At 39.4% G+C, this 16,973-nt stretch overlaps 1 protein-coding gene across 2 annotated transcripts in view; it reads left to right on the top strand.

Moving 5' to 3' along the window:
- LOC126281562 (UDP-glucosyltransferase 2-like) overlaps nt 1-16,564 on the top strand; it is a 123,328-nt gene extending 106,764 nt beyond the window's left edge. For both annotated transcript variants that reach the window (XM_049980635.1, XM_049980634.1), the window contains 2 exons: nt 1,523-1,742; nt 14,321-16,564. In XM_049980635.1, the coding sequence (XP_049836592.1) occupies nt 1,523-1,742; nt 14,321-14,603 (503 nt within the window). In that variant the 3' untranslated portion in view covers nt 14,604-16,564. The remainder of the gene's footprint in view (nt 1-1,522; nt 1,743-14,320) is intronic.
- The last annotated feature ends 409 nt before the right edge of the window (nt 16,565-16,973 follow it).

Genomic DNA, 16,973 nt, shown 5'->3' with positions numbered 1-16,973 from the left:
CCTGGAGCAGGGCAAGGGTGGTTGTGGTTGGACCTCTCTTCATGTTTTCTTCGTCTGGGACCCATGACCACTCACCAACGCAAAAACTGATCTTTTATCCCCTTTTTTCCAGTTTTTAGATTTGGTCTACCCTTTCATTCCTTCTACTGTGTGTGTTTTAAATTCCTCATTTTATAGTTTGACTCCTCTGACTGGATGCATCCACTTTTAGCAGACCCTCTCTCTTCTGCAAGTAACTTTGGAATCGTGGAACTGATGACCCCACTGTTTAGTCCCATAACTTCCTCAGTCAATCGATCAATCAAAAATTACAGACTTCAGATGCCCACCCAATATGCAAAACAGAATAGATAACAATTTATTATCATGCAAAATGAGGCAAAAAAATATTTTTTGCATTCTTCCACTCATTCTGTAACGTTGCTTCCAAAGTTACACAAGACTAATGGTGTAAGCAGTTGTACTGTTTCACAAGGAATGTGAAAGACTAGTTGTCTGCAATTTTGTAAGAGCATTTTAATAATTAGAGGAACTTTGTCTTTCATCCACCAATTCTTGTTTAAGTTACCTGATAATCTTCATAGCACATCCATAAAGCTAGCCAGATGCAACCCATAAAACATCTGTTATACAGTTACATGTCCTCCTTCCGGATGATATGAGGATCCCAAACAGGTGAGCAGCAAGGCATACTCAAGAACATTTTGGATGGAAACTTGTATGAGCCAATGAAACTGTTTGGAATATTCCATTTGTATAACCTGCAGCAAGATGTAAGTGTTAGACCTGTTTGACACATTTAATAACATTCTCTACAAATTTCAAAAGAAAATAGTCTTGGCTGCAACAAAGACTGTTTTTCTTTCAAAACACTGACCATAGCATATGTGTTGTGGATTGGGAAGAATTCTAAAATTCTCTACATACATTACATTAGATTGTTCTAATACATATATGTATTGTTAGTTCTCTGGTCAAACATTACAGGATTTTTTTCTCTTTTGTTGAAGTCATTATTAAACACACATGGCATTTAGCTGAATGGATGTTCGACTGATGGTCAGTAGTAATATACCGAATAAGGTATTTAAGCTATTTTAGTGCAGACTGAAGTACAATTCAAGAAAGAAAAGCATTCTTGGGATAAACAATTGCACCTCAAGGCTGAGCTATGCCATTGGAGTTAACTAGTTAGATAACTGCAGTTTCTGCATATCATTTGTATAATTTTTTATAGAGTTTTGTAGAACGAATCATTTACAGGTTGAGTACGCTTAATTTGTGTGTCTGTGTGGATGTACCCTGACCACCTGCAAATTATTAACCAGATGCGAAGTTTAAACTTAATAAAAATGAATTTATAAGTCTATGACATAATTTTAGTTACTAGTAAAGCATACTTAAAATTAAATATAAAAGTAAACCTCTTTGTCGTCTATACAAAACACATCCAACTAGTTTTTATTTAAAGGTTTGACTATAGAATGGAATGAGTTGCATCTCAGTTTCTCACCATTTGCAGCGCACCCAAATGTGAAGCTGTACATAATGCAAGGTGGTCTGCAGAGCATAAACGAGGCTGCATATCGAGCCATCCCACTCATCGCCATCCCCTTCTTCTCAGACCAGACACACAACGCTGCGAAGATAGACTTTTCTGGTATAGGTCTCCGGCTCTGTCTCAAGGATATCACCAAAGAATCTGTGTTGCAGTCTGTCCAAACTGTACTGGACAACCCTAAGTAAGTGCTTCTGTGTTTGCTAATACAACAATATTTATTTAATATAAAATAAAAGCCATTCAAGACTGTACTCGTTATCTTAGAATCTTCGTTAATGCTTCATCTGCAGAGAATCATGTTGATACTGATTGTTGTAAAACAAAACTTGGCTTATGGGTAGGGAAAAGAAACCGAGCTTAAAACAAAATTTAGTAGTCGGTGTCTGCTTTTGAGTACTGTTTTGTGACCGTGTTCTTACGGTATATGTAAGCACTTACCCTCTAATGGTTTCTTCTGAAGCTTCCGACACACAGTGATACTTTAAAATTGTTGCTTATTTTAGCTTTATGCACATAGCTATAAACTGTCTTACACTTTTTCCATTACCTTTAATTTAAATTTAAATAAAAATACTTGGGAATGTGTCAACTGCAGACAATTTCAGACTGCCTGGCAGCTGCATCTTGACTGTGCTATAAATTCAGTTAAAGTAGAAAAAATTCAACAACTGACAAAAAATCATTATAGTTCTCAAATGATATTTACAAATATGAGTCATTGAGGGCACTTCAGCTGTTAAAGTCAATTATTGTAGCCTGAATTTCACAAAATAAGTTTTGAGACAAATTTAATTTCAGGTCAGCAATTTGTGGTCTTCTCGTTTTGGCCAACTGTCCTAATCCCTTATTCGCAATTGAAATTAGAATATTGAGGACATCTGTGTCTTCCTTCACCATCTCTTCAATTTCCCTGCCCCATTACCACTGGCTCCCTGCTTTTCATTATATACTTTAACACTTCATCTTATCCATCCTATCAGTGCCCTTGCCACCATCTTAGCACTCCCTCTCTTAATGTTCTGCCTACTCCACTGTCTCATTTCTTATACATGTTATCAGCAGTATTCTTACAAACAACTACTTCTTCAATGAGAATATGCACAATAAAATCTGAGCACAGTCCTTGGTTTTGTCATATGCCAATTAGTGGAAAGTTCAGGATGGAATGTTATGAAAAGAATAAATTGCTACTAACTATATAGAGGAAATGTTGACTCACAGACAGACACAACAAAAAGACTGCCAAACATATGAACCTACAGCCAAAAGGCCTTCTTCTAAAGTAGACAACCACGTATGCACATGTGCATGCACTCGCGCGCGCGCGCACACACACACACACACACACACACACACACACACACACACACACACACACACACACACACGGGCATGATAGAAACATGCGGGGTAGCTTGGTAGAGTTGAGAGGTTAGACAGGACGAGATAGTGGGCTGCAGTGGAACAGGAAAGAAGACTGTGGGTCTGCTAATGGAATAGGAGACTGCATGGTGCTGGAATGGAAGCAGAAAATGGAATAGGTGGGTGAAGGAGATGATCTAATGAAGGTTGAGGCCAGGGGGTTATGGAAGTAGGTATATTGCATGGATGGTTCCCACCTACACACCTCAGAAAAAGAGGTGTTCGTAGGAAGGATCCAGATGGTGCAAGCTGTGAAGCAGTCACTGAGGTGAAGAATATAGTGTTGGGCAACATGCTCAGCAACTGGGTGGTACAGCTGTCTCTCGGCCAGTTTTTTGTCAATAAAATTAAAATGAAATTGAGACCATTAGCTGCTTGCAAGCGTTGATAAATATCAACAGGGACAGTTGAAAATGTGTGCCCTGACCGGGACGCAAACCCAGGATCTCCCACTTACATGGCAGATGCTCTGTCCAACTGAGCCACCAAGGACACAGAGGAAAGTGCGACTACAGGGACTTATCTCTGGCAAGCTCACTGTGAGACCCACAAATCCATCTTACTATCCACACACACTAGACGTAGTGCCCTTGTCCACTATTTTTGTTACTTGCGGCAGTCAATCTACCAATTCCTGTAAGAGTTGGTGCAGTTACATTGTAATTTAATTCTTCAAGAGCTGCAATATCACCAATGGTATCTGTTCTTTCAGACATGTCTGAAAGAAAAGATACCATCTTCATATAGGTAAGGCATACTGGCCAATGATGTTCTTCAGTTTGCTTTCACATTGCTCAAACTCTTACAGTAATCGGTAGATTGACTGCCATGAGTAATGAGTATAGCAGGCAGGGGCACTACATCTGTAGTGTGTGGACAGTAAGTTGGGAGTGTGGGTCTCACAGGGAGCATGCAGTCATACTATCCTCTGTCCACTCATTGGCTCAGTCATATAGACCATCTGCCATGTAAGCAGGAGATCCCAGGCATGACCAAAAGAACAGATGCCATCTTCATATGCATATATTCATATATGGTCTTACATGCTGACAGACAGCTTCTTAGGTGTCTTGCCCATGTAGGATGCAGCACAGTGGTTGCAGTTTAGCTTGAAGATCACATGGCTGCTTCCACACGTAGCCCTGCCTTTGATGGGATAGGTGATGCTTATGACCGGACTGGAGTAGGGTGTTGGGGGAATATATGGGACAGGTCTTCTTGTGTCTTCCCACCAAATACTCCAGTCCAATTACAACCATCACCTATCCAAGCAAAGATAGGGGCTACATGTAAAAGCTGTCATGTGATGTATGATCTAAGCTGCAACCTCTATGTTGTGCTCTGCATGGGCATGAAAACCAACAAGGTGGCTGTCCACATGAATGGCCACTGACAAACTGTGGCCAAGAGATAGCTTGACTAACCGATTACTGAGCATGTTATGGTACCCAACACAACATAGGCAGTTTAGTGCCTGCTTCACACGCTGCTTCATCTGAATCCTTCCCACCCACACAAACTTTTCTGTACTGTACATGTTTTAACTCTCCCTGCAATTTATCCTATGTTCCTGTAGCCCCACTTGCCTAACCTTTGTTAGTCCCTGTCCTTCACCAACCTATCCCCTTTACTCCAACTCGAGCAGTATTCCACCAACAAACCCAAAGTCTCTTTTCCACTCCTCTACTTCTCTCCTTTTCCACTCCCCTCCCACCCCCTCCCCCCTTCCCATCTAACCTCCTTACTGCATCTAGTAGCTGTGTCCACCATGTCCCTGTATGTTCCCACAAGCAGCACTTAACCATCCCCCAACTCCCAACTCTCTATCATTCTATTCCTCTCCCTCCCTGTACCAGCCTCTTCCTCTTCCCCCACCACTCAGATTGCTTCTCCCATCACGTGCTGTTGCTTGCAGTCTGGCCTTGGCCGCCAGTGACTGTGATCATGCATGTGTGGGTTGTATTTGCATGAATGTGTGTGTGTGTGTGTGTGTGTGTGTGTGTGTGTGTGTGTGTGTGTGTGTGTGTGTGTACGTTGCCTAATTCAAAACAAGGCTTTTTGGCCAAAAGCTCACATATTTGTACTTTCCAAGCCACTTACTGTGTGCAAACAGGGGGATTTTTTAGTACTACTATTATCTGACCCCTTCCCTGTTCCCTTTGTTAATGGATGTTGGCAAACATCTGTATGAGTTACAGTTTCTCTGATTTGTTTATCATGAAACCTTTGGGAGGGTGATTAATATGTTGTCCAAATTTTCCTGAAGCATGCATTCTTCACATTTCCACGATTAATTGCTCCATAATGCATGACATCTACCTTATAATGTCTGATACTGAAGTGGAATGAGTGTTTCCATTACACTCTTACATGTATTAAATAATCCCATGATGACAACTGTCACTCCTCGTTGGATCTTCTGTTTATTTTCTAGTAATAACTTTTTCAGGTTCCCAGACTGGTGAGCAATGCTTGAGAATCTGACCAACAAGTGTTTTGTAATCCTATTTCTTTCATGAATCATTATGTTTTCTTAAGATTCTTCCAATAAATCTCACTGTGGCATTTGTTTTTCCTACAATTTGTTTTATGCAATCATTCCATAGCTCTAATAGCTGTTTCTGTTGCTAGTCATTTATTGTCAATAATGTAACCTATTATAAAATATTTTTTCACATATTTGTATGCAGCATGTTGAATTTCATTACATTCAACTTTGAGTCTTTGCCCCAATTGTTTATCATCTGCATGTCTTCTGATGTTGCAAACTTCCTTTAGAAAACATCATCATCTGAGAATGTCTTCACAGAGCTTCCAGTGTTATCTACTACACAATTATGTATATGTAACAGCCCTGTAACAATGCCTTGGCATATTCCCAAAGCCAGTTTCACACATGTTGATTTCATGCCATTTAAGGTCACTTTGGAGAGTTGAATGTAGTATGTAGTGCTGAATGAAGTTATAATTCTAGTCCAGTAGTTGGTAAGCTCATGTTTTGTTCAGTAAGAGACTGAGTGAAAATGTATCAAATGCCTTCTGAAAGTCAAGAAATCCTTTGTCTGTTTTAGATTCATTGATTGTATGTATCTTCATTTTGTTGACCCTGGGACAACACAAACTATTCACAATCCCACACGGCTTTAACACTTGCTCTGTTAGCCATGCCACATTTCTGAATGCTGACGACAATTTCTTATTTGGCACTGGCTCCCCAAAAATCTCCCCATCCATACAAAACCTAGAACCACTGACAATACCTCTACTTTAACAGATGCCATCCCTTCTATACTAGGATGCCTCTCTCACATACTGTGGAAAACTTTGGACAGCGCAACTCTTGTAACAAGAGGTCCCTTGCCAAGAATTCTGAAGGTTTCCCTGTGGCCATCATAGGCAAGCACTACCTCATAAAATGTAAATGACAAACTAATCTCCAGTACCACATCCACACATGCTCTCCAATTTCAACTCCTTGACTATTATCCCCCCCCCCCCCCCCTTCTGGCCCTCAACAGCTGCCCATCTACCTTCAAAGGAATATATCCTCTGTTAACACAATACCATTTGGAATCTGTAAGGTTATCCCTCTTGCTCTGTTACTTAGACATCTCCTGCAGATAAAAGCAACCAGCAGTCATTTAAGGCCAAATGGACAAATTTTTCACCCTAAATTACTGTAGCTTGTACATCATGTTTTAGGGGTTGGTATAGTCCAGGAGAATCAGTGATGGTAACCAACACAGAAATATGTGGACAGATTATTAACCATTATTTATTTGCATTCATAGAATTAAAACTTACAAATAGTGACCTCACAAGGGTTCAGTCAGATATAGTTATGTGGAACACTGTATGCTGTTGTTTCCTTCTGTCTGAAAACTATGTTTATGCAGCTCTCCAGACTATGCTGTCCTATACAAGGTTCTTCATCTCTGCATAACTATTGCAACCTACATTCATTTGAACCTGCTTACTGTCTTAAATCTTTGGTTTCTCTCGACAGTTTGTACTACCCACGTTCTCCTTGATTACTAAATAACCAGTTCATTGCTGAATCAGAATGTATGCAATCCACCCCATCTTTTAGTCATGTTGTACCATTCCCCCATTCCCCTCCCTCCCTGATTCAACCTATGGCACACATCTGATCTATAGCATTCTTCTGTAACACATCATTTGAAAAGCTTATACTCTCTTCTTGTCTGAACTGTTTTTGTTCATGTTTCAGTTCTGTAAAAAGCTACACTCCAAACAAATGACTTCAGGAAAGGCTTCCTAACAATTAAATTTATCTAAACACAAAAGAATTGAAGACATTAGCCACTAATGGTGCAAGCTGAAAATTTGTGTCAGACCAGGGTTCCCACTGCGTCTCCTACTTACTAAGCAGATGCACTGACCACTATGCTACCCAGACACGGTGTGGACCATAACCTCACAGACTGCCCTAACATACCTCCCATCAAACCCAAATTGTCAGCTTATGTCACAAACTATTGGTAGTGTCCCTGCTCGTTAACCTCCTTACAAACACCAGATATACTGTTACATTTATGTTCAGTGTTGACAAATTTCTCTTCCTATATCCTCTTTACTTTGACTGTTGTCAGTTAATTTGCTTCTAAAACTGCAAAACTCATCTACTGCCATTAATATCTCATTTCCTAATATGACCCCCAAGCATCATTTGATTCAATGTGACTACACATCATTACTATTGTTTTACTTTTGTTAATTTTCACCTTATACTCTCTTTTCGAGAATTTACCAATTCTGTTGAACTGTTCTTCCAAGCCCTTTACCTACTATGACAGAACTACAATATCACCAGGAAACCTCAAAGTTTTTATTTATTCTTTCTGAAATTTAAAGCCTTTCCAAATTTCTCCTTGATTTCCTTCAAAACTTGATCATTTTGAACACTGAGTAACATTGGAGATAGGCTACAATCCTGTAGCAAACTCTTCTGAACCACTGCTTCCCTTTCAAATCTTTGGATGTTTATGAATGCAGTCTGGTTGTAGATAACATTTTACTCCCAGTATTTTATTCCCAATATCTTTATGTCAAATAGTCTGTCAGCCTGGCCAATAGTTTTCTATAAATCTGCAAGTGTTATAAATGTAGGTTTGCTTTTCTTTAACCTATCTTCTAAGATCAGTAATAGAACCAATATTGCTTCAATTACTCCTACATTTCTCCAGAACCCAAACTGATCTTCCAAAAGACTGAGCTTTCCCAGTGTTTCCATTCTTATATAAGTAATTCAAGTCGGTAACATTCACATCTGTCAACATCTGCCTTTTTGGATCTGTAATTATTACAGTGTTGTTGAAGTCTGAGGGTATTCCAGCTGTTTCAGGTCGAATCTATCATAGTTGGCTCTCTTAATAACATCATTAATTCTGAGGGTATATCATCTGGTCCCAGGGTTGATTTTGATAGTGCTCCATCAAATTCATACGGCAATATCATGTCTTTAGTCTCATTTTTATTTACTTACTTTTCCAGTTTGATAATTTTGTCTTCAAAAAGCCCTGTAGCACCTCTAATTGAAAAGTCAAACAATGAATACATTGAAATATAGTTTGCTGTCTCATAGCATTATCTTACAGTGCACTAGTGAAATTTAAATGTGCATATACTTTGCCGGTTAATCACCAAAGACAGCACAAAGACCTGATAAGAGTGTATGCACTGGTGGCCAAATTCTGTCACTGAAATCACAGCAAATGTCCATAAAATTCTATGTGATGTTCAAAGAGACTTTTTTGTAAAATGTTCAAGTATGAAACTGGTTTGGCCAACCTGCTGTCTCCCATTATGCAAATTGACACAAATCATATTGTCAGAAGAAGGTGTAATTAGATGATTGACGAAAAGTAACTTCACTTAATGAAAGTTTATTCAGCACTTGCACATATAAGGGCGTGGAGTGAACTGCCTCCGGTCAGAACACATACAGTATATATACAGCTACAGAACATTCCAGTACAATGATTCTGGACATTTGTGGATACTTGTAGAATGTACTCAAACTGAATATAGAAATTAAAATTGTACAGTCCAGGTGAGTTTTAAACTCAGGACCCTCCATGCAACAGTTCAGTATCATAACCACTAGACCACGTTGCTACTCAGCTTCTTCTGCGACATTGCTCCTTGCTTCAGAGAACAGCATCTCAGTGTTATGTACTTCTAGTCCAGGATCAAGTCATCGGTCCTGTATACTCTGACTCCCGATGCTCAGCCTGGCAGTGATCTTCTTAGAACTTCTTTTGTCACTAGGCTCTTCATCACCTTTCCGCTTTTTGCCTGTCGCTGGAGCTTCAAATTTACCCTGGGTGGCAGGATCCTTGTAGGGCTTCATTCAAAAGACATGGACTGTATCTCTGATCTTTCGTCGTCTTGCTTTGGGGTCGAAATCTTCAACTTCGTTAGTAACATCAGACAACTGCCTTACAATCTTATAAGGTCCAAAGTAGTGCTTCTCAGACAGACCAACTCCAAACAAGAGTGAAGATTCAGACGAGGTCACCAGGTTGGTGGACAACTGGACGGTGGCTTGCATCGTACCTTCAGTGATTGTTTTCTTGAGCATGCAGCGTACGGAGTCGAGATAACTGCCGAGCTTCCTCAGCTCTGGTTAACATCTGGCCAATATAGTCATCATCCACGTCATCGGGATGTAATGGAAACACAGTGTCCATCGTCGTAGGTTGCCTCGCGCCGATGCACCAGGAAAATTGGCATAAATCCTGTGGTGTCTTGTTTGGCGGTGTTGTAGGCAAACATCATGAAAGGTGGCACCTCATCCCAGTTGCTCTGTTCAACATTGATGAACATTGATACTATGTTGGCCAAGGTGTTATTAAGATGTTCAGCAAGCCCATTAGTTTGCGGATGGTAGGCAGTCATCACGTGATGAGTAATGTTGGACCGACGGCTTATGTCTGTCACAAGATTCAATTGAAAAACTTTCCCTCGATCTGTAATTAATGACTTTGGGGCACCATCTTTTAATACAATGTCTTCCATAATGACTTTGGCTACCTCGGATGCTTCGGCTTTTTTCACGGCTTTTGTAATGGCAAACTATAATCCATCTATTGCCACTAGCAGACATTGGAAATCGTTTGAGGAGGTCAATTCCAACATGCTGGAAAGGTGTTTCGGCTGGTGTAATTGGTATGAGTCAGCCAGGTGGTTTCTGAGGAACTGCCTTTCTCCTCTGGCACTCTCTACAGTGCGACACATAGTGACAGACACTCCTAAATAAACCTGGCCAGAAAAATCTCTTGCGGATTCTATCATAGGTCTTAATAAATCCTAAATGTCTAGCCTCAGGTGTGTCATGCAATTTCTGTAGAACATCTAAGTGCATGTGTTTAGGAATCACTGGTAGCCACATCTTTCCAAACGGATCAGTTTTTCTTGCAAAGTAATCCGTTAACTACCTTAACTTCTCCTTTCACATCCTCTGACCGATTTAAGGCAAGCATAATTTCAGGTATCTTGGTGTCCTTCTGCTCAGCAGAGAGATCCTGGAGCGAAACAGACACTATCTTCATCTTGAAGATGTAGTGCCCACCTGGCGAGTTTTCCTGTTGGATCTGTAAGACCTGTTAGCCAAGAAAGTGAATGAAGGTCTGTAACAACTATGAATGGCCTTCCATGGAGATACTTTTGAAATTTGCACATTGGCCAGATCACAGCAATACATTCTCTTTCTGTAGTTGAGTAGTTTCTCTCAGCTTTTGTAAATGTCCTACAAACATAGGCTATAACCTCCTCTTTTCCATTCAAAATTTGCACCAGAACAGCATCGATCCCATACCTACTGGCATCTGTGTGTAGTTCTGTAGGTGCTCTGTCATCAAACAGACCAAGTACAGGGTCAGCCATAGGAGCTTTTAGCAGCACATCGAAAGAATCTGGTTGAACATCACCCCAGATAAATTTAGCATGTGCTTTTAACAACTCTTGTAGTGGCCTGGCTTTGATACAAAAGTCTTTTATAAAACGACGGTAATAAGAACATAATCCAAGGAAGCTTCTCACATGTCTAATACCTTTAGGAATAGGAAATTCTGTTATAGGTCTCACCTTTTCTGGGTCTGGCTGCACATCTTCATTTGACACAAGGTGTCCAATTATGCAAAATGTAGTGTGAGGAGGGCTATGCGAGAGGCTTTCAATGAATTTGAAAGTAAAGTTCCATGTACTGACTTGGCAGAAAATCCAAAGAAATTTTGGTCTTATGTCAAAGCGGTTGGTGGATCAAAACAAAATGTCCAGACACTCTGTGACCAAAATGGTACGGAAACAGAGGATGACCGACTAAAGGCCAAAATACTAAATGTCTTTTTCCAAAGCTGTTTCACAGAGAAAGACTGCACTGTAGTTCCTTCTCTGGATTGTCACACAGATGACAAAATGGTAGATATCGAAATAGACGACAGAGGGATAGAGAAACAATTAAAATCCCTCAAAAGAGGAAAGGCTGCTGGACCTGATGAGATACCAGTTCGATTTTACACAGAGTACGCGAAGGAACTTGCCCCCTTCTTGTAGCGGTGTACCGTAGGTCTCTAGAAAAGCATAGCTTGCCAAAGGATTGGTAAAGGGCACAGGTCATCTCCATTTTCAAGAAGGGACGTTGAACAGATGTGCAGAACTATAGACCTATATCTCCAACGCTGATCAGTTGTAGAATTTTGGAACACATATTATGTTCGAGTATAATGACTTTTCTGGAGACTAGAAATCTACTCTGCAGAAATCAGCATGGGTTTCAAAAAAGACAATTGTGGGAATCCCAGCCCACGCTACTCGTTCACGAGACTCAGAGGGCCATAGACACGGGTTCCCAGGTAGATGTCGTGTTTCTTGACTTCAGCAAGGCGTTTGATACAGTTCCCCACAGTCATTTAATGAACAAAGTAAGAGCATATGGACTATCAAACGAATTGTGTGATTGGATTGAGGAGATCCTAGATAACAGAACGCAACATGTCATTCTCAATGGAGAGAAGTCTTCCAAAGTAAGAGTGATTTTAGGTGTGCCGCAGGGGAGTGTCATAGGACCGTTGCTATTCACAATATACATAAATGACCTTGTGGATGACATCGGAAGTTCACCGAGGCTTTTTGCAGATGACGCTGTGGTGTATCGAGAGGTTGTAACAATGGAAAATTGTACTGAAATGCAGAAGGATCTGCAGCGAATTGATGCATGGTGCAGGGAATGGTAACTGAATCTCAATGTAGACAAGTGTAATGTGCTATGAATACATAGAAAGATAGATTACTTATCATTTAGCTACAAAATAGCAGGTCAGCAACTGGAAGCAGTTAATTTCATAAATTATCTGGGAGTATGCATTAGGAGTGATTTAAAATGAAATGATCATATAAAGTTGATAGTTGGTAAGGCAGATGTCAGACTGAGATTCATTGGAAGAATCCTAAGGAAATGCAATCTGAAAATACAGGGAGAGGGTTACAGTACGCTTGTTCACCCACTGCTTGAATACTGCTCAGCAGTGTGGGATCCGTACCAGATGGGGTTGATAGAAAAGAGAGAGAAGATCCAACAGAGAGCAGCGCGCTTCGTTACAGGATCATTTAGTAATCGCAAAAGTGTTACGGAGATGATAGATAAACTCCAGTGGAAGACTCTGCAGGAGAGACGCCCAGTAGCTCGGTATGGCCTTTTGTTAAAGTTTCGAGAACATACCTTCACCGAAGAGTCAAGCAGTATATTGCACCCTCCTACATATATCTCGCGAAGAGACCATGAGGATAAAATCAGAGAGATTAGAGCCCTCATAGAAGCATACCGACAATCCTTCTTTCCACGAACAATACGAGACTGGAATATAAGGGAGAGCTGATAGAGGTACTCAGGGTACCCTCCGCCACATTTCCATAACTAAACATAACAAACAAAATCTCCTGCAGCATTGGTTTGTCCTTAGATATTGTGATCCAAGACGAACTACTGACACCTTCAGCTTTTGTTTGAGGTTTGTATATTATGAATGTGGCTATCTTCAGTTAATTGCTGTTAATTTTATATGTATTTTGTGTCAGTACTGACTTACATATACTTTCTTAGTCTTTGTAGGATGATCATCAGCTAAATGGCAATGATTCGAGTCGACATTGATTTCAGTACAGTCAGAAAGTCTTCTTTTCATAACTTTTCATGACATCTGACATTACAGCTTCATGCAGTCCATGTGCTCTGTTGGCCTACAGTTGTCGGAGACAGCTATTCTTGCTTGCTCACTCATTCCTTGCCTGACACATCATGTTCCCCGGAATGAGAAACAGTTTTCCCAAAACCCTTCCCACCTGTCCAAGAATAGTACTTGACCACCTGTTCTGGTCCATACCCATACTGCATACTGTGCTTATGCCTAAACCTGTGTCACATGTTGTATCCTTGTGAAAGATACAGGTGCAAGACCTATTCTGCACACAAAATGCCACATCATGATTATTATACCATCAGAGGCACATCCTTCCCCATCAAGAGACAGGGATACCCCATGAAATCAGTCGTATTATATCTCAATACAGGAACATCTGCACAGTTTTTTTATATGGGAATAATCACGAATTCAGTCAGAACAAACAGCCACTGCCAAACTGTTATCACGAGCAAAGCTGACCATCCAGTTGTAGAGCATGCCATTTAATATGTTCTACTTCAATCCCTCTTTTTTATATTTATAAAGAATTCGCCTATATCATACAAATATAGAAATTGAGCAGAAGTGGTTGCAACACATCACATTCCATAAGCATAGTGTGTTGCAGGTAATTAATGATCATGGTTAGGGAAATTATTTAATTAAGAGCCATCAAACCCAACATGCTTATTCTAGGTGAAGTTGTTGCAGTACTGCTGCAGTGTTCCTAAAACTTGATGGATGATGGACAATTTAAAAAGGTACTGTTGCTGTTACAGTGAAGATTAAATGAATCTCTCTGCATAATTTTTCATTTCAGAAAGAAACAATGATATTGCACTCACATAATATGCAACACAGAATTTAAGAAGTTACCATGATATTGGCCAAAGTTCATATGAATCAAGAAGAATAGGAGAGAAATCAAAATGTGTACAATACCATCTTGCAAGACATTTGTAAAGTATATTTTGGTTTTAGCTGGTGACATATAGCCTTTAGTGTCCTGTTACAGGCAATAATATTTTCCTTATCTGCAGATAATACTTGGATGTAACACTGCACAACAGCTTGGAATGTTTCAAATAACACTCACATTGTCTTGGGACTTCTAACAAATGGTTTTCTCTTACAGGTACCGTGAGAACATGAAGCAGTACTCAATTCTATTCCGTGAACATCGACAACATTCTGTGGAAACAGCTGTCTGGTGGCTAGAGTACATTATACGCCACAATGGAGCTCCACACCTTCGCAGTGCCGCTGTTGACTTGTACTGGTGGCAGCTGCTACTGCTTGATGTAATTGGCTTTTTGTTGCTTGTTGTAGGATTTGTAGTAGCAGTTGTCTATTTTGCAATACGACAATTGATCAAGGCATTGACAAGTAAAAAACATGTAAAAACAAAGAAACAATAATTTGATTCCAGTTATGATGTGACCTTCACTGGAAGCATTGCATTTACATGCTCATTGGTGTTGAGCTACGTCTGTGTGGATTATTTAAGGCTGGGCTTCATGCTGAATAATTTCAGAAATGACATTTTGTGAGTGAAAACAAATCCATGTGACAGAACATTGTATTCTGTCTACAAATATGTGCTCTGATAAGTAATAGATCCATCTATTAAAAATAACGTTCTCATTCATCAAATAGATTTTTCTGATGATCTCTAGCACATTTTTATTTTTTCCATCAATAATCAGTAATACTCTTCACATCTCCAATGTTTCATATGTGTGTTGTCATAATCAGCTTGTGTTAAATCTGACCTCATTTTAGGTAAAACTGTATAATATGCATAACCTTCTTCATTATTTAAATTTACTGCTTGTTATGCTGTATCTTTGTTACTCAGTTGTATAGTTCATAACATATATAGATATATCATTCAACATCTGTATCGTCATCTTTGGCACATTTGTTATTCCTGTGATACTGTAATAGTTTCCATTTTGACTTGAGATATAGCTAGACAATGTTCTGTATACCTCTTGCTGTAGGTAAAAATGAAATGCATTGAGCACTACAGTGCACTTCTGACAACAAATGAAAAGTTATTGAGCTAACATAGGAGGGACAGCGTGTGACTTAAGTTTGATGTGGGACTGGGGCCAATAAAGATATGTTTTTCCAACATAACGAATTACAGCATTCAGAATGTACATTCTGGAAGCTGGAAAACAGATACACATTTGTCTTTACTAATAACATTGGTAACATTCATACAAATTGAGTGGGCTCATGATTGATAAAACATCCAAAAAACATTAATGTTGGGATTATATGTAAGAGGAAGCTTCTAACAGAGTGCCCCAGTAAAATAAAAGATTCCAAAATCTTTCAGAAAGCTAGTAAACGCATCTGGATTTACAGATGGCAAACAAGGAGGCTATGAGTTTAGTAGTGTGGTGGATGAAACAGACAATAACTAATTCATTGTATCCAAGGAATTAAAGGAAAAGAGAAGAGGATAACATCCAATATGGGACTGAATGCTCACAGAAATTAGCTGACCAGGTGTACTAGATATTTTCTGTACAGTTAGAGTACCATACAGCAATAGTTTGGGAACCAGAGAAACCATTATTAATAATAATAATAATTGTATGAATATTTAGCTGAGATAGTTCTAAGAATTATGAAAATGGTTGATGAGTCTGTTAGGCATAAGCACAGTATCATGTAAGTTCATAAGAACTGGAATTATTTAGGAAAATGTAATATAAACGGATAGATGAAAGTTCTACTTACCAAGCAAAAGGATTTAACTTTTACAAGCTTTTGGAGCCAGTGGCTTCTTCAGGCAGAGACTTGAAGAGGAAAGAAGAGGGGTGAAGGAAAAGGACTGTGGAGAGGTTTAGGGAAAGGTGTACAGTTCAGGAAAGTCACCCAGAACTCCAAGAGAGGGGAGACTTACCAGATGGGATGGGAAGAACCGACATTCCTTTTCTTCCCATCCAGTAAGTCTTCCCTGACCAGGGGTTCTGGGTGACTTTTCTAAATCCAGTCCTTTTCCTTCAATCCTCTTCCTTCCCCTTCAACTCTTCTGCCAGAAGAAGGAGCCACTGGCTCCGAAAGCTTGTAAAAGTTACGTCGTTTTGTGTGTGTTTGCTCCCCTGCCAGTGCTTGGTGAGTAGCTTTTTAGCTATCCTTTTACATTGTATTATCAATACTTGATTGTTATCATTGTTATGTTAGGAGAATGTAAGAACAGTACTGTGGTATGATTTTGTCTTTGTGTCATAGATTCAACTGCAGACAGTGGACTGAAATGTAAAAAGCAGGTTAAGTAAATATGATGGGAAGAATGCAACATGAAATAAATGTAGAATAAGTGTCATAAAACTATTATGAATAAAATGTTGTTGAGATATAATGATGCTTGCTGACAATATGATGCTGTTCCACAAATACAAAGAAAAAATACTTATCAGTTATAGAAAAGAAAATTATTAACTATCTGTCACATGTGTAGCAGTTCCACCTGCTTTTATTTCTTTGTTTGTTGTCCTCATTGTTGACATACTGCATCGCTACACTGGCTGAAAAATGGAGTTTGTAATTTGGACACTGATTACTGTAAATAATGTAGCTCGCACACACACACAAAGTTCTACATATATATATATATATATATATATATATATATATATATATATATATTACTGTCACTGTTTACACCCCCCCCCCCTCCTCACCAATAATACACAGTTATATATGTATGACCAGTGGACTATTGTTTAAACTTTACATAAGCCTCAGGAATAGTTAGCAGGCCAACCCCC

Source organism: Schistocerca gregaria, chromosome 7, assembly GCF_023897955.1.
Source record: "Schistocerca gregaria isolate iqSchGreg1 chromosome 7, iqSchGreg1.2, whole genome shotgun sequence".
Lineage (NCBI taxonomy): Eukaryota > Metazoa > Arthropoda > Insecta > Orthoptera > Acrididae > Schistocerca > Schistocerca gregaria.
This window is presented reverse-complemented; position numbering and strand designations above follow the sequence as displayed.